Here is an 18,823-nt window from a genome sequence, read left to right as displayed (position 1 = left end):
AGGGGTATTGAGTTTCAGCTTTGGAAGATGTGAAAATTGTAGAGGTTTGTTGCAGAGCAATGTAAATATACTTAGCACTACTAACCCGTACACATTAAAAAATAAAAGATGGTCAATGTTGTTTTTCTGACAATTAAAAATTTGTGAAAAAGTACTTAAGAGATTCAGCATAATAAAGTGTTCCTAAATTATCTTCAAATTACAAAAGTGTTTTGCTCCCACAAAATCACTTAGATTCTGTAATCCCGGCCAACATTTTATTTATTTATTTTTGGATATGGAGTCTCACTCTGTCGCCCAGGCTGGAGTTCAGTGGCGCGATTTCTGCTCACTGAAACCTCCGCTCCCCGGGTTCAAGCAATTCTCCTGCCTCAGCCTCATGAGTAGCTGGGATTACAGGCGCCCACCACCATGCCTGGCTAATTTTTATATTTTTAGTAGAGACAGGTTTCACCATCTTGGCCAGGCTGGTCTGGAACTCCTCACCCCATGATCCCCCCACCTCGGCCTCCCAAAGCTTTGGGATTACAGGCCTGCTAACATTTTATTTTTTAGAGGTTTGCTTTTCTCTTCAAATCTCAGGTGTCCTACTCAAAACACCACAGGCCAGAAAGGTTATGAAATGTAAAATATTAAAATAGTTGTCATTATATTGTTTCCATTTGTGAACAAGTGTGTGTCTGTGTGTGTGCGCGCGCACAATTTATAAACTGATGTAACCTTACACACCAGAAGGTTAAAATGAACCCCCAAGGCCGGGCGCGGTGGCTCAAGCCTGTAATCCCAGCACTTTGGGAGGCCGAGACGGGCGGATCACGAGGTCAGGAGATCGAGACCATCCTGGCTAACACGGTGAAACCCCGTCTCTACTAAAAAATACAAAAAACTAGCCGGGCGAAGTGGCGGGCGCCTGTGGTCCCAGCTACTCGCGAGGCTGAGGCAGGAGAATGGCGTGAACCCGGGAGGCGGAGCTTGCAGTGAGCTGAGATCCGGCCACCGCACTCCAGCCTGGGCGACAGAGCCAGACTCAGTCTCAAAAAAAAAAAAAAAAAAAAAAAAAAAAATGAACCCCCAAGAGAGCCCGGCCTAGCACTGAGATCAGGCCCCGCCTGAAAGTGCCTGGAGGCACTAGTCTGTCACTCCTGCCTCATTCAGTGCACTGTATGGTCGCAATTTCTGTCATTCAAAGCCTGAGGGCGTGAAGCCTGGAGCCATATCCAATCAGAGCGCTGGAGTGAGAACTGCCCAATCAGGCACGCAGTCGGAGAGGAGGGGGCGGCATCCGGGAATCTAGCGCGGCCTTGGCCTCTTGCTTCAGCCAGAGCCGGGTTAGGGCGTCACGGTCCTGCTTCCCCCTCTCAGGGAGGCCTCGGTGATTCCTCCACAGCTTCAGCCTCCGTCGCTCTGTGACCAGCGGGTATTGGGTGATTCTAGCTAAGACTTCGCGACACCCTCGAAACCCTGAAATGGTGAGTGTGCGGGGCAGGGTGTCCCGAGGCTGTGGGGGCCTCGTCGGCAGCGGCGGGAAATGGCGGCAGCGGGACCGAGTCTGTGAACGGAGTCCCCGCTGCCGCCGCTCAGCCCTCTGTCCTCAGTCCCCTCCGGTGAGGGTCCCGGGCTTCTGTCGGTCCCCGCACGGCGGCTCTGCCCAGCCTGCAGCCCTCCTCGTTCAGCTCTGCGCCCGCAGCCCCGCACCTTCCCCGGGCTGTGGGGTGAGGAGCTCACCGGGAAGACGCCGGCGCTGCGTGCGCGGGCACGTGTGGGAGGAGCTGTGGTCCGGGGTCCTGTCTCTTCTTTACCCTTTTCAGAGTGAGATGGAGGCCCCGTCAAAACATAGAGTTCATGTGAGGAAACAGGACTCATTAGTGGGACAGCGCCGGCCGGGCTCGCGGTTTGGGGGCTGCCAGCCGGTCTTGAAGGAAAGGCTTTTGTGAGGTGTGTGAGGAAGGGAAGCCATTCACCCGCCCGCCCCAACTTTCCACCGGTCCCCTTGCCCTGAGCGCCTCCTCCGCGTGGCTGTTCCTGGGCGGCATCTTTTAGAATACGCTGGTGTCCTGCGCACAGCGCTTCGCTGGGTTCTGTGAGTGGTTCTGCCACATTATGGAACTTGAGGAGGGTGAGGGCGCCCCTGGTTTGTTGGAGACGTTCAGAAATGAAGACGGGTGTCCAGAGGCAGGGACTGGCGTCTGCAGAGGGGCAGTTGCGGGAAGAGCGCTGAGCTTGTGGGTCTGCGCTGACTCTGGGTGGGGTCGTTAGTGAGTGGCTGGACAGCCTGTTGAGGTTGGAGTGTTGAAGGGTGTTGAGGAAACTCCGCACGTTTTCTGTCAGAAGAAAGACATGGCTGAGCCTGGGCTGGAGGGAGCCTGGTGTCTGCGGGAGGCGCGCCTGGGTTCTGCACATGCGCTGTCCCGCTGGGCACTGTCCTGTTCCTCCAGGTCTCCTCCCGGTGAGAGGGAACTGGGAACTTAGAGGAAAGGAGTTCTGACAAACATCCCTTCCCTTCACCCTGCTGCCAGCCCCCACCCAATGCTAACCCACTCCTGAGCGCGCCCACCGGGTATTCGCATGGCCTCACTCCTCCCAGTACAGGGTTCCACCCTCAGGAATTGTACCTATGGAAGCTTTGCTCCTAGGTTGTTCTGCCAAGAACCCACACAGTGCCCAGAAGACTCCTGGCTCATTTGAATCCCAGACACTGGATCTGTAGCAGGAACCTGTTTCCTTCCCCCATTCAGGCTTCTGGACCACCTAATCCTAATCTCTGCCTTTATAGACACAGCAGTCAGTCAGATGGTAACCCTGCCTCGGACTGCACTTGTAGCACAAACCAGTCTTTTAGTGAGTCCTGCCCTGCCCCCTCCCATGACTCTTAATAGCACCTTTCTCTCTTCTGCCATTTTCTTTTCTTTATTTTTGAGACGGAGTTTCGCTCTTGTTGCCCATGCTGGAGTTCAACTGCACGATCTTGGCTCACTGCAACCTCCGCTTCCCAGGTTCAAGCGATTCTTCTGCCTCAGGCTCCCGAGTAGCTGGAATTACAAGCATGTGCCACCACGCCTGGCTAATTTTGTATTTTTAGTAGAGACGGGTTTCCTACGTATTGATCATGCTGGTCTCGAAATCCCGACCTCAGGTAATCTGCCTGCCTGGGCCTCCCAAAGTGCTGGGATTATAGGCGTGAACCATCGCGCCTGGCCCTCTGTTTTTTTTTTGAGACGAAGTCTCACTCTGTCGCCCAGGTTGGAGTGGAGGGATGGACTTGGGCACACTATGTGCACAGGAAAGAGAATTTGAGGAAGAAAATAGCAGAAGAGGGGCCGGGCGCGGTGGCTCATGCTTGTAATCCCAGCACTTTGGGAGGCCAGGGCGGGCGGATCATGAGGTCAGGAGTTCGAGACCAGCCTGGCCAATACCAGCCTGGCCTACAAAGGGCTGCAGGCGCCTGTAGTCCCAGCTACTCAGGAGGCTGAGGCAGGAGAATGGCGTTAACCTGGGAGGCGGAGCTTGCAGTGACCTGAGATCACGCGGTTGCATTCCAGCCTGGGCAACAAGACTGAAACACAGTCTCTAAATAAATAAATAAATAAAGAGGTAAGAATTTTTGCTCTTCTGCCTACTTTTTTTTTTTTTTGAAACAGAGTCTCGCTCAGTCTCCCGGGCTGGAGTGCAGTGGCACGATCTCAGCTCACTGCAAGCGCTGCCTCCGGGGTTCGTGCCATTCTCCTGCCTCAGCCTCCCGAGTAGCTGGGACTACAGGTGCCCGTCACTAGGCCCAGCTAATTTTTTTTGTATTTTTAGTAGAGACGGGTTTTCACCATGTTGGCCAGGATGGTCTCGATCTCCTGATCTCGTGATCCGCCCGCCTCAGCCTCCCAGCGTGCTGGAATTACAGGCGTGAGCCACCGCGCCCGTCCTGTTTCTTTTTTTTTTTTTGAGACGGAGTCTCTGTTGCCCCAGCTGGAGTGTAGTGCCCTTATCTTGGCTCACTGCAACCTCTGCCTCCTGGGTTCAAGCAATTCTTGTGCCTCAGGCTCCCAAGTAGCTGGGATTGCAGGCCCACACCACCACGTCCAGCTAATTTTGGTATTTTTAGTAGAGACGGGGTTTCACCATGTTGGCCAGGGTGGTCTCGAACTCCTGACCTCAAGTGATCCCTCCACCTGGACCTCCCAAAGTGCTGGGATTTTAGGCGTGAGCCACTGTGCCCGTCTTGAAAACGTTTATATTTAAGTATTTTATCTGCTTCTTTAAAATATATATAAATAAATTTCATCAATTAAATAGGACATTTGTTTTTTTTGAGTCAAACTTGCCTTTAGGACCTGGAAACTATTGGTGTGAAATGTAAATAGCAAGAACATACACCCTATCCCACAGTTTCTGTAGGCACCTAGGAGGCTGCCTTCAGCAGGTATTTAGCTCCACACTGGAAATTTAATTCCTGTCATGAAGATGTTGGAAGTTTATTTTTTCTATGAATATTACCAATTAGAAAATCCAGATGACTTCTCAAATTACTAGGTGAAATTACAATAAGCTGTATATGACAAATGGTGCTGTCATGTCTTCTGCTTGAGAATTATGGTGAGTTTCTGTGTTTGCAGTCTCTTAGATTGCCTGTGATGCACACCACATTTTGGTTTATTATGTACCAAAACATTTTCTTTTCTATTGTTGTGGACAGTTTTTTAGGATTGGAGATGATTTTGCTTTTAGTTATGTTTTCCACACACCGTCTGGAATCATCAGACATTATACACAAGTGCTATCTCTGCTTCACTTTAGAGAAAAACCTTTCTCAGGATTCCACTCACAACCCAGAATTTGGTAGCAAAGTGCTCGCCAAATCTGGAAATAGAATGGTCTCTCCTATTTGAGATCTGCAGTCCCTTCTATAACAATTATACTAGATTTCTACAAAAATAACTTTTTAGTACTGCAATCAGTTATTCCTCCTTTGTCAGTGTGCCTGGCATCTTCAAATCTGACACTGATTCCGTGATCATGGGGCCCATAATCCCAATCAGGATCCCACATGTGCATTGATTAAACCTGAGAACTTCAACTGCCTTCTCCCTTTGCCCAAATGCCCACAAATGTGCATAGCTCACCAGCCCTCCATGTCTTAAATGTGCAGTTCCAAATTCTGAATTTATGTCTTGGGGTTTGAGAGAAGGATAGAACTTTTATCTGAGAAATATAAGTTATTTTAATCAGATACAGTGATGTGTTAAAATGAGACCACAGTCATGTACTGTTCCCCTCTTTGAACTATTTGTCTTTTGAAATTGTGTTCTATTGCCACAAATGGCTGTAAATTAACCTAATAATGTCATAGTGGACACTATAACCCACACCTTATAAATTAACAATGTATATAGCCAGTCACTAACCACTTCCATAAGGCAATAAGAATTTCTGATGACTTTCTATCCGTTCTCTCTCTACCTTCCTTTTTGCCTTTAAAAATATACTCATAACTTCTAGTTGGAGTGTATATTCAGGGCAGCTTTATATTCCAGCATTGCTTCTTCAAGCTTTGGCCCAAATAAACTCTCTACTTATGGTTTACCCCAGGATTTTCCTTTTAGGTCCAAATATTCTTCAGAATGTGTTGGGCCTGGCATGGTGGCTCACGCCTGTAATCCCAGCACTTTGGGAGGCTGAGGCAGGCAGATCACAAGGTCAGGGGATTGAAACCATCCTGGCCAACGTAGAGAAAACCCGTCTCTACTAAAATACAAAAAATTAGCCAGGTGTGGTGGCACGCGCCTGTAATCCCAGCCACTTAGGAGGCTGAGGCAGGGGAATTACTTGAACTTGGGAGGTGGGGGTTGCAGTGAGCTGAGATGGCACCATTGCACTCCAGCCTGGCGACAGAGCAAGACTCCATCTCAAAAAACAAACAAACAAACAAACAAACCAGAATGTGTTGAAGGTGCCTTTATGAACAATCTTTCCTCCGGTTGTACTCCACTTGCTGTAACCCCCAAGAATGCTGAGGCACATTGATCCTACCTAGAATCTGCACATAAAAGCTGACCTCTGCCTAGGATTCATAAGACAGGACTAGACTTTGGGTTGAAGACATACAGAAAACTCAGAAGACGTTTTCTGCATCATGAGAGGTCAACGTAGACATCTTAATCCCCATTTTCAGAGTGGAGCTCTTTGAGTTTTCCAGATCTTGTCCAGTGACCTGCTGTAGTTGTGTGGGAGGCTTCTGGTATGAACACAATCCTGTGGCAGAATCTGTTAAGTGTAAACAAGCACTTTAGCAGTGGGGGGTCAGGGCCACAAAATAACCAGAGCCATAGTCACAACTATGCCTCCCTGTAAACTGTGTTATTGGAGTAGAGTACTTTTGTCCTTCGCCTTGCCTCAGAGTTACCTGATCAGGGACAGGGGCTTTCACATCTGGATCTAGGATCTGCAGCTTCACCAGGGCTGTTCCATTTTCTGTTTGCATCCCACAAATTGAGCCTGAATCTCTCCTGCCTGGATCACCATGGGGACATCAGCCCAGGGTCACTGGGGACACTCACCAGCATCTGTATTTGAGACATCTGAGGATATCCTGTGCAGACTGGGTCAGTCTGATGGCAAGGTCTAATTCTGCTCCCATTTTAGAGGAAGAGAAATGACTCACCCAGGGTTTGTTCCTCCCTTCACAGAAAGAATCTCCTTGGTTTATACCCAGATAAGAGTTGCTCCAGTTCTCCAGTTTTTTGGTGAAAAATGAGATCTGGATTCTCAAACTGATTAATAAGCTAATTGTTTCTATTTCATGTGGTCATTAGAAAAAGAGATGAAGCAGTCATGGTCCCTACCCTCAAGCAACTTGCAGTCTGGAGCACATGAATAATGGCTGAATTCAGCATCATGTGTTCAGTACAAAGATGGACACTGTACAGGAGACTTAAACTTCATTTGGGTTACTTTCCTTTTATTGTTTTGTGAGTTTTAATGCCACCACCTGAAGAGAGTATTCACTGACAGAAGAGAAGTTGTTATTGTTAGTATTGTTTTTACCTTGCTAAGAGTAAGTGTTTGGCTTCTAACATAATTGGTCTAGAAAAACAAGGGTTTTGGTTAAATTCCTTGTTGTATGTTATGAAAGACACAGGGAAGTGGATAAAATAGATTAAAATTTCACAAACTCTGGGAATCAAATTTCTCTAGGGCAGCCTTAGAAAAGACAGCTGAAAATACTTAGCGGCATAGAGAACAGAAGCCTGGGGCCCACTCTCTGTCCTAACCCTGCTCAGATCCACCCTCTGCTGAACCTTGTCCAGGTCTGGCCCCGCACTGAAATCTCTCACAGAACTGCTTTGAGGAGATCAGTGTTTGGAGTGGCTGCTCCTACCACCTCTCCAGAGCTGGTGCTCCCAATTTCCTGAAACACAAAAGCAGATAAATTGGGAAAAGATACATACTTTTGGGCCTGAAATTCTTTTTTATAAAATTAAAACCAGTGTTTCTAGAGACATCTCATCCAGCAACCTGTTCTCCATGCCTGTAGTTTGTGTTTTTTTTTACAAGTCTTAAAGTAAATACACAAAAATTCCTCTGAATTGCACTTAAAACTTCCTTTCTGTTTCTTTGCCATCTATTTATATTGAGCTATTCTTCTATACATTAAAAAAAAAAATCAGTAGTACGAAAACAAAGGAAATGGAAATTCTGGGCCCTGCATTTAAATCCTGGGAAGTATTGGATACTTAGTACCCACCTCCCAGGATGTTACAAGAATTAACACATAATATGAATGTCCCAGCACAGTGCTCTGTGACATACTCCTGAGCACATAGTACATGCTCCATAAATATCGCATTAATGCAGGTGCACATGTTTTTCTTTTCTTTCCTTTTTTTTTTTTTTTTTTTTTTTGAGATGGAGTCTTACTCTGTTTCGCAGGCCGGACTGCAGTGGCATGATCTCGGCTCACTGCAACCTCTACCTCCTGAGTTAAAGCGATTCTTCTGCCTCAGCCTCCTGAGTAGCTGAGATTACAGGCGCATGTCACCAAGTCTGGCTATTTTTTATATTTTTAGTAAAGACAGGGTTTCACCATATTGGCCAGGTTGGTCTCGAACTCCTGACCTCGTGATTCTCCCGCCTCGGCCTCCCATAGTGCTGGGATTACTGCGTGAGTCACCAGTCCCGGCCCACATGTTTTTCCAATGCAGTTAGACATTGACACCATCTCCAGCCTTTGTAACGATTAAAGGGCCTGCAGAGAATGCTATGCTTCAGGATGATTGGTGGTCTTGTCTTGGAATGAAAAGTATTTGTGTTGGGGTAAGGGACTCTGTGCTGTGCCTGCTTTCTCTAGCCGAGTAGTGCTATAATGGATCCAGGTGGAGGAACATCAGCATTAACAGGAGACTTGATAAAAGTCGCTAATTCATGGACTGTTTTCAAAGCTGCAAAATTTTGGTACAGTGAGGCCTAGGACATTAAATAATTTATATGCACATTGAAGCTTGAGAGACAGTGCTTAGCTAAGTGACTCTCAGCCCAGTCTTCCCCTAGGGTCACAATTTGAAGTTAAATCATCACGTATGCCCTCCCATCACATCCTGTCTATTGTTCTGGGTGGAAACGTTTCTGTTGTTTTTTTTTTTTTTGAGACGGAGTCTCGCTCTGTCACCCAGGCTGGAGTGCAGTGGCCGGATCTCAGCTCACTGCAAGCTCCTCCTCTCGGGTTCACGCCATTCTCCTGCCTCAGCCTCCCGAGTAGCTGGGACTACAGGCAACCGCCACTTCGCCCGGCTAGTTTTTTGTATTTTTTAGTAGAGACGGGGTTTCACCGTGTTAGCCAGGATGGTCTCGATCTCCTGACCTCGTGATCCGCCCGTCTCGGCCTCCCAAAGTGCTGGGATTACAGGCTTGAACCACCGCGCCTGGCCACGTTTCTGTTTTTTAAATTAAGTTACTCACATATTATAGCAAGGCCAAGGTCAAGCATGAGGACTTCCAGATACTTTCATGAGAGGTGAGTTCAACCTGTTTTCCAGGAGGTCACAGGGCCTACTCTGCTTGGTTTTGGTAGGGGCAGGTTAATGTAGCCCATTATTTTTATTGCAGCAACAGAAACTGTGGGAATGCCTTCCTTTTTCCTCAGAGCTATAGAATACTTTAGAGAATATTACTGTGTTGAAAGTTATTTTATCAGATAATCCCAGTCACATGTCAGAACTAGTTCTCTTAACACATTTCACCTGTAGTCAAATTAAGACCTCTCTCACTTGATACATATGTATTTTCAGGAACCCTTAACATTCAGGGATGTGGCCATAGAATTCTCTCCAGAAGAGTGGAAATGCCTAGACCCTGCCCAGCAGAATCTGTATAGAGATGTGATGTTGGAGAACTACAGAAACCTGGTCTCCCTGGGTGAGGATAATTTTAATACATAATTCCTAATACTCCCTCAGAGTTTTATTTTCTATTTTTGTAGAATGTCTTTTGAGATATATCTGTATCTATATAAAAATGTGTGTGTCTCACACACATATATAAGTTGTATATGTATATAGTAAATTCTTAACATTGGTGATAGAGTCTCAGAAACTGTAAGTGAAGCAACATATCATTTAAGAAAATGAATTTTAGGGCTGGGCACGGTGGCTTACGCCTGTAATCCCAGCACTTTGGGAGGCTGAGGTGGGTGGATCATGAGGTCAGGAGTTTGAGACCAGCCTGGCCAACATGACAAAACCCCGTCTCTACTAAAAATACAAAAAACTAGCTGGACGTGGTGGCAGGTGCTTGTAATCCAGCTACTCGGGAGGCTTAGTTGGGAGAATCACTTGAACCTGGGAGGTGGAGGATGCAGTGAGCCGAGATTGCACCATTGAACTTCTGTCTGGGTGATAAGAGCAAAAAAACCAGTCTCAAAAAAACCAAAAAACAACAACAAAAAAAGAAAACTAATTTTAGCAAAGTTTAATTGATACAAACAAGAGTTATGTTTGGTATATAGCAACATTGCTTCATTTAAAGTTGCAGTTTTCAAGAACCTGTTTTGAACATTAAGTGAGGACTTATTGTATAGCTGTGTTTGTGTGACATGGAGTTTTCTGATAAATAAAAATTGTTTGAGTATCTTTAATGTGTACAATGTAATGATTTGATAAGTATATATTTTGTGATATATGCATATTTTATTGCAAAAATATAGTCAAGTTGATCAACACATCTGTTACCTCAGATAATTATTTTTTTTTGGTAATAAGAACACTTAAGGCCTAGTGTCGTAGCAAATTGTAAGCATACATTACAGTATTACTAATTATAAACAGAATACTATTATGCTAATCTAATGCTAATGTACATTAGGTTACTCAGACTTATTCAACTTATAACTAAAAATTTGTACTCTTTGAACAACATCTCCTCATGTTCCCACCCTTAGGCTCTAACAACCACCATTCTACTTTCTGCTTCTATGAGTTAACATTTTTAAGATTTACCCATCTATGTGACAAGAAGCAGTTTCTTTGTCCCTCTGTGTTTGGCTAATTTCATTTAGCATCATGTCCTCCAGGTCTATCCATGTTGTAAATGGCTAGATTTCCTTTTCTTTTATGGCTGAGTAGTATTCTACTATGTATATATATACACTCCATATTTTGGCTATTATAAATATACAATGAATATGGGGCTGAAGATATTTCTTCAAGGTGTTAATTTAATTTCCTTTGGTAGTATGGCCAGAAATGGTATTGCTGGATTATATGATATGTCCATTTTTATTTTTTACTGGTTTTTATGATGACTTTTTCAATTTACATCTCACCAACAGAATACAGCATATATGTTGTATGTATGTCTTTGGGGAAAAAAATCTAACCTTTTGCCTGTTTTTGAATGGGTTATCGTTATTATTGTTTTGCTTTGAATTGCAGAAGTTTCTTAAATATTTTGAATGTGGATACTAACTTTTTTTTTTTTTTTGAGACAGTCTTCCTCTGTCACCAGGCTGGAGTGTAGTAGCACGATCTTGGCTCACTGTGATCTCTGCCTCCTGGGTTCAAGTGATTCTTCTGCCTTAGCCTCCCAAGTAGTTGGGATTACAGGCATGCGCCACCACTCTTGGCTTATTTTGTATTTTTAGTAGAGATGGGATTTCACCATGTTGGTCAGGCTGGTCTCAGTCTCCTGACCTCAAGTGATCCTCCCGCCTTGTTCTCCCAAAATTAACTTGTTATCAGATATATCACTTGCAAATATTTCTATCCCGTAGGGTTTTTAGAAATTTTGTTTTCCTTTGCTGTGAAGAAGCAGTTTACTTTGATACAATCCCACTTGTTTGTATTTTTGTTGTTGTTGCCGTGCTTTTGATGGCATATCAAAAAATTATTGCCAAGACCAGTATCAAGGTTTTTCCATGTTTTCTTCAGGAGTTCTAAGGTTTTTGGTCTTACATGTGTTTCATTTTGAGTTAATTTTGGGGTATGGTATAAGAAAATGGTCTACCTTTGCCAGGCGTGGAGGCTCACGCCTGTAATCCCAGCACTTTGGGAGGCCGAGGTCAGGAGATCGAGACCATCCCAGCTAACACAGTGAAACTCCGTCTCTACTAAAAATACAAAAAATTAGCTGGGCGTGGTGGTGGGTGCCTGTAGTCCCAGCTACTCGGGAGGCTGAGGCAGGAGAATGGCGTGAACCTGGGAGGCAGAGCTTGCAGTGAGCCGAGATCGTGCCACTGCACTCCAGCCTGGGCAACAGAGTGAGACTCTGTCTCAAAAAAAAAAAAAATGTACTTTTATTCTTTTGCTTGTGGCTCCTCAGTTTTTCTGGCACCATGTATTGACAAGCCTATAATTTCTGTATTGTATATTCATGATCCCCATCCCAAAATTCGTTGACCTTGTATGCATGGATTTGTTTCTGGGCGCTATTCTGTTCATTGGTTTTTGTATGTGTATTTATGCAAATGCCATATTCTTTTGCTTACAATAACCATTAAATAAAGTTTAAAATTAAGAAGTATGATGCCCCAGCTTTGTTCTTTCTCACGATGGCTCAGGTTATTTAAAGTTGTTTAAGGTTACACTTAAATTTTACAATTGTGTTTTCTATTACTGTGAAAAATAACACTAAAATTTTGATAGGGATCCCATTTGAATCTACAAATCACTTTCGATAATATACTTTGACAATATTAGTGATCCTAATGAAATATGTGTTTGTGTCTGCTTCAATTTCTGTCATTATTGTATTTAGTATATACATTTATTGTATACATTAGATTTTGTGGCTTATTGTATTTAGCGTATACATTTTTTATTTCATTGGTTAAATTTATTTTGAATTTCTTATTTTTATAGTGTTGTAAATTGAATTTTTTCTTGGAAATTTTGTTGTTACTTTATGGAAATGAAACAAATATTTGTATGTTGTGGCAGGTGTAGTGGTTCATTTTTGTAATCCCAGCACTTTCAGAAGCCAAGGCATGTGGATCACTTGAGCACAGGAGTTTGAGATGAGCCTTGGCCTCAGAGTGAGACTCTGTCTCAAAAACATGCACAAAAAAACCCCACAAGTATTTACATGTTGATTATGTATCCTAATACCTTAATAAATGCATTTATTAGTTCAGTTTTTGTTATTCTACTCTAGGATTTCATATATATGCATGATCATATTATCTACAAACAGTAAAATTTTTTCTTATTTTGCAAGCAGGAGAGCTTTGTTCTTTTCCTTGGCTAATTGTTCTGATACAAACTTTCGGTAATATGTTAAGATAGAAGCTGTGGTCCTGGAGGCATGCTTGCAGATCTTGGATTCAGCTGTGGTCCCTGAAGCAGCCCTGTGTCTATATATTTTAAGGAGTTAACAGTGATTTACAGTTTTCTATAATCTGTTTTTTGGCAGGTAAACATCTCCTTTTGTTGGGTCCCCAGGCTGATGAGATTACCTCTGGGGTTGCAGAGAAGAAGGGTTGTAGCTGGGTCACAAGGGTGATGCTGGGTCTGCTGTGGGGTCTGCTTTTGATGGTTGTGTTACCAGAGATTTGGACAGTCATAGATTCTTTCTGGGCCCTGGAAAGATTAGATTTCCTTGAGGACATTAATCTATATGGCAGGCAGTAGGATTGGGTTTTGAAGTTTGTCTGCATATTATAGCCCAAATACCAGGTATATAAATGGGTTTGGCTTTTACTGACTACCTGGGAACAGTTTTGTTTTTTTTTTTTTTGTGACGGAGTCTTGTTTTGTCCCCCAGGCTGGAGTACAGTGGCGTGAACTTGACTCACTGCAACCTCTGCCTCTTGGATTCAAGCGATTCTCCTGCCTCAGCCTCCTGAGTAGCTGGGACTACAGGTGCAAACCACCATGCCTGGCTAATTTTTTTTTTTTTCTTTTGAGATGGAGTCTCACTCTGTCACCCAGGCTGCAGTGCAGTGGCGCAGTATCAGCTCACTGTAAGCTCTGCCTCCCGGGTTCACGCCTTTCTGTCTCAGCCTCCGGGGTAGCTGGGACTACAGGCACCCGCCACCGCGCCGGGCTGCTTTTTTGTATTTTTAGTAGAGACAGGATTTCACTGTGGTCTCGATCTCCTGATCTCGTGATCCACCCGCCTTGACCTCCCAAAGTTCTGGGATTACAGGTGTGAGCCACTGCGCCTGGTACGCCTGGCTAATTTTTTGTATTTTTAGTAGAGACGGGGTTTCACCATGTTAGCCAGGCTGGTCTTGATCTCCTGACCTCCTGATCCACCCACCTCAGCCTCGCAAAGTGCTGGGATTACAGGCTTGAGCCACCGTACGCGGTCCCTGGAAACAGTTTTTGCAGGTCTCTGTGGGCCTCTGAGTGTGTATGAGTGGCCATGGACTGTGACTACAAATGACTTGAAGTGAGTCATAGGACTGCTTCAAGGAGCACAACTGAGGCCAGGATCTGCAGGCCTGTCTCTAGGGCCATGACTGGGTGTGGCTTCCTGCAAGTCTCTTGACGGGAAGGACCACTTCTGGGCTATAGCTGAGATTGAATTTGAGAGCAGTTACGGAACTGCTTCATAATCCTCAGTAAGGCCAACCTCCATGCACCATTTTCTTGTCTGTAGCCATGTCTGTGGGCTCTGGAGTTGGCCACCTGGGAGAGGGCCTGCTTTTTCCAAATAACCCTTCCTTGGTCTTTAACTCCACTGAGGTCTCGCAACCCTAACTATAGGCAAGCACCATTGTACTTATGTTTTGTAGGAATTTACTACCTAAAATATCTTATGTAAGTGGAATCATACACTGTCACTTTGTTAGTGTCTTATTAAATAATGGTGTCTAATTAAATACTGTCTTATTAAAATAATGGCTTTAAGATCTATCCTTATTGTATGATCTGAAAAGATATTTTCATTTAAGTCTAAAGAAGTTTTCATTGTATGTGTAAGCCACGTAAGCCACATCTTTTTTTTTTTTGAGACGGAATCTCACTCTGTCGCCCAGGCTGGAGTGCAGTGGCTCGATCTCGGCTCACTGCAAGCTCCACCTCCTGGGTTCACGACATTCTCCTGCCTCAGGCTCCAGCTGGGACTACAGGCACCTGCCACCACACCTGGCTAATTTTTTTTTTTTTTTGTATTTTTAGTAGAGTCAGGGTTTCACCGTGTTAACGAGGATGATCTCGATCTCCTGACCTCATGGTCCGCCCGCCTTGGCCTCCCAAAGTGCTGGGATTACAGGCATAAGCTACCATGCCCAGCCAAACCACATCCTTTTAAATTATTCGTCTCCTGAAGGATGTTTGAGGTTTTTCACTTTTTGGCTTTTGTAAGTAATATGGTTTGGATCTGTGGCCTCCTCATTTAAATCTCACATTAAATGGTAAGCCCTAATGTTGTAGGTGGGGCCTGGAGGGATGTGATTGGATTATATGGTTGGCTTCTCATGAATCGTTTCGCACCATCCCCTTTGGTACTGTCTTTGCCATAATGAGTGATTTCTCCTGAGATCTCATTTTCTTTCTTTGTTTTTTTTTTTCTGATATTCATCGCAGTTTAATCTAAAAATGAAATTTCTACAGAAACAGGAACTATTTTAACAAAGAAAAAAAATCCCTCATTCAAACTTCTTTGTAGTGGTAATGGCTGCAGAAAACTACACTATCAACAAGCTTTGCTTTATTAACTCAGATGTACAAAATCTAGAAAGCAGATGAAAGTGAATTATTTCTTCAACATTTTAGTAAAACTTCTGATAATCAGTTCAAAGCAAATACAGCACATGACAACTCAAGCATAAATCAAGACGGAGAGCCTGGGGAGTTTGATGTCTTAAATTTTCCATAAAGGTATCATTGCAACATATAGGATTTCCCCCCATATTTTAACCTTCCCAGTTTCAAAGGAAAGTAAAGGGAGTGGATTACATGTAGACAGCATGTGTGCAAGTGCCCACACATGCAAGGTGGCAGGTAAAGTGTCTAATTCCTTCTTCCCACCACCCAAGTCTCACTTCACAGAAATCATTAGGTAAAGGAAAACCAATGAGGAGTACTGCAGTTTTAATAATTGAGGCTGAGGCAGAAGAATTGCTTCAACCCTGGAGGCGGAGGTTGCAGTGAGCCAAGATCGTGCCACTGCATTCCAGCCTGAGCGACAGAGTGAGACTCCATCTCAAAAAAAAAAAAAAAGACAACAAAATAGATAAAAGAGAAATAACATATGACTACCATTTTGTTCATTGTTTTCTGAACATTTAGTAGTTTCTGTTTTTCTTTCATGTTGTCTTCCCTTGTGTAGTGTTGAGTTTTTGTTTTGTTTTTATTGTTATATGCTTTGGTTCCCTGTTTTGTGTATCTACTACAGTGTTTTTTTGTGTTTTTTTTTTTTTTTTTTTGTAATTTCCAAGAGATATAAAATATCTCATAAAAGTGTAGCTTGGCCAGGTGCGGTGGCTCATGCCTGTAATACCAGCACTTTGGGAGGCTGATCACAAGGTCAGGAGATCAAGACCATCCTGGCTAACACGGTGAAACCCCGTCTCTACTAAAAATACAAAAAAATTAGCCGGGCGTGGTGGCGGGCCCTTGTAGTCCCAGCTACTTGGGAGGCTGGGGCAGGAGAATGGCGTGAACCTGGGAGGCAGAGCTTGCAGTAAGCTGAGATCGTGCCACTGCACTCCAGCCTGGGTTACAGAGCGAGACTCCGTCTCAAAAAACAAATAAATAAATTAAAAAAAAATTTAAAAGCCTAGCTTAACATTCTAACTTCTTTTTTATCCACATAGGGTCTTGCTTTGTTTCCCAGGCTCTAGTGCACTGGTGCATTCACGGCTCAGTTCAGCCTCAAACTCTCCAATATCAAACAATTTTCCCATCTCAGCCTGCCGAGTAGCTGGGATTACAAGTACATGCCACCAGATCCAGCTAATTTTTTTGGTATTTTTTTGTGGAAACAGGGTTTTGCCTTGTTACTCAGGCTGGTCTTGAATTCCTGGGCTGAAGAAATCCACCTGCCTTGGCCTATGACTATATGGGCTATTTTTGGTTCTATATGATATATAAAGTAGTTTTCTCCAATTCTGTGAAGAGTCAATGGTAGCTTGATGGGAATAGCACTGAATCTATAAATTACTTTTTTTTTTTTTTTTTTTTTTGAGACGAAGTCTCGCTGTGTCACCCAGGCTTGGAGTGCAGTGGCGCGATCTCGGCTCACAGCAAGCTCCGCCTCCCGGGTTTACGCCATTCTCCTGCCTCAGCCTCCGAGTAGCTGGGACTACAGGCGCCCGCCACCACACCCGGCTAGTTTTTTGTATTTTTAGTAGAGACGGGGTTTCACCATGTTAGCCAGGATGGTCTCGATCTCCTGACCTCGTGATCTGCCCGCCTCGGCCTCCCAAAGTGCTGGGATTACAGGCTTGAGCCACTGCGCCCGGCCTGAATCTATAAATTACTTTGGGCATTATGGCCATTTCATGATAACCGATTCTTCCTATCCATGAGCATGGAATGTTTTTCCATTTGTTTGCGTCTTGTCTTATTTCCTTGAGCAGTGGTTTGTAGTTCTCCTTGAAGACGTCTCTTACATCCCCTCTAAGTTGTATTCCTAGGTGTTGGGGGCCGCACCGGGGGTGGTGGAGAATGAAAGAACACACAAAGACAAAGACACACAGAGAACATGGCGGCCGCACTCAGAGCCTCCGCCTCACTTTATTTATACTCCATAAACCTCACGTCAGCAGAAAGAATGCAATGCAAAACAAACTTTCTTTTCCCACATGTAACCTTCTACTCAGTACCTTGTTTCTATATTCTTTCTTATTTACCCGCCTTCTTGGCGCCTACGGGAGTTCATTAAAAGTTCAGTTGGAGATACTGTCCTTGAGCCCTATCTATTCTCAGCATACTGTTTTCAAAGGCCCCTACATTTCCCCCCTTTTAATTTTGTTTTGCCTCAATCCTAAAAAGGTAGCCCATATTTGTTTCTGTGTTTTTTTTTGTTTTTGGTGGCGACGGAAGGAGCATTGAATCACCAAAAGAAGTAGACCCAAACCAAGTGCCCAAAGCAATATACTTCCAGAGATTGTAGAAATCCATGTTTTTATTTGAGTCCATGGGTTAAAGGCAGTAAGGCGTTGCCCCAGCTCCTGTAAGGTTACAGTTTCAGACAGCACATGTAATTGTTGTCGAAATGCTTTGGAAATGTTCTGAGTGAGTTCTTGAATGTCCAAACTAATATTTTTATGGCCAATTAATAATTTTCGGATTACAGTCCAATTTTGAGAGATGTTAAAAGGCACAGGCGTTACACAAAATTGAGTGGAATTCCAATCACATTGTAATGTTACCCGAGTACTGAGTACAGTGAGCTGATTTCCAAGCCATGTCAACGCTTGCTCCATGTTGTCTAATCTTTCAGTAAGTTGAGAATCAATGTTTCGTTGTTGAAGCCATAACCGGTGAGATTGTTTATGCCATTGCTGCACAAATTTAGCATTTTGTATGCTTTGATGAAGAGCGAGCCCTGCTACAGTCGCAGTGGAGGCAATGGCAACAAGACTTATCACCGAGGCAATTATAAGTCCAAAGGCACGGTGGGTTCGCTGAAGAGAAGTCCAAATATAAGTTTCAAGAGATGATGCCCCCCACGGTGGCGTAAGATTAACAGGTAGCCAAATTTCCTTATGAGCCCTGAGGATATAAATATCCCCAGCAAAGTTGTGCCACCAAGAATGATTGAGGCAAGACAAAAATGTACACGTATTTGTACAATTAACAATTCCCGTATTATTATTCTATATCAAATTCCCTGTTAATAATAGGTAGGGCTTACGGACACAAGCAATAATATACTGAGAGGTATTTTGATATAACTGAATATGAAAGGAATTAGTTGGGTTAGAAAGATTAAGAGACATATTCCCCACAAAAGTGTTAATGGCATCGCCTGCAGCTAACAACTTCCAAAGATGACTCTGTACTTAGGCCTCCTTCACACCATACCAAGGTTTCATTATTGTTAGCAGCAATACTTTTATTTACCCGGTGTCATTTCAAAGATATGTGACCAAATTTTATTTGAAAATCACCGTGTACACTTCAATCAGTTATTTGCATCCCATTGTATTCTAATAAAATCCAGGTTTTATTTCCCCGACATAGTTGCCACTCCAGCACCTCAATATTAGGAGAAACCTCTGGAATAGGACAAAAAGGTAAAGAACTAGGAATAGTTTCATTACTATATACAGTATGATTATAATAACAGTATTAGCAGCCACATAACTATGATTATAGCGAACAACCCAGGCTTCATACGATTTTCGGAGACAATGAGAACTATTTCCCATGCATATTGGAAGTTCCTCCAC

General features: G+C 43.9%; 1 protein-coding gene across 1 annotated transcript in view; it reads left to right on the top strand.

Annotated features, from left to right (window-relative positions):
- Nucleotides 1-1,213: 1,213 nt before the first annotated feature.
- ZNF721 (zinc finger protein 721) overlaps nt 1,214-18,823 on the top strand; it is a 207,671-nt gene continuing 190,061 nt past the window's right edge. The window contains 2 exon segments of the mRNA XM_025384587.1: nt 1,214-1,469; nt 9,273-9,399. Of these exon segments, the coding sequence (XP_025240372.1) occupies nt 1,467-1,469; nt 9,273-9,399 (130 nt within the window). The 5' untranslated portion in view covers nt 1,214-1,466.

This window comes from Theropithecus gelada, chromosome 5, assembly GCF_003255815.1.
Source record: "Theropithecus gelada isolate Dixy chromosome 5, Tgel_1.0, whole genome shotgun sequence".
NCBI lineage: Eukaryota > Metazoa > Chordata > Mammalia > Primates > Cercopithecidae > Theropithecus > Theropithecus gelada.
The sequence above is the reverse complement of the archived record's forward strand: the minus strand, read 5'-3'. Positions and strand labels throughout refer to the sequence as shown.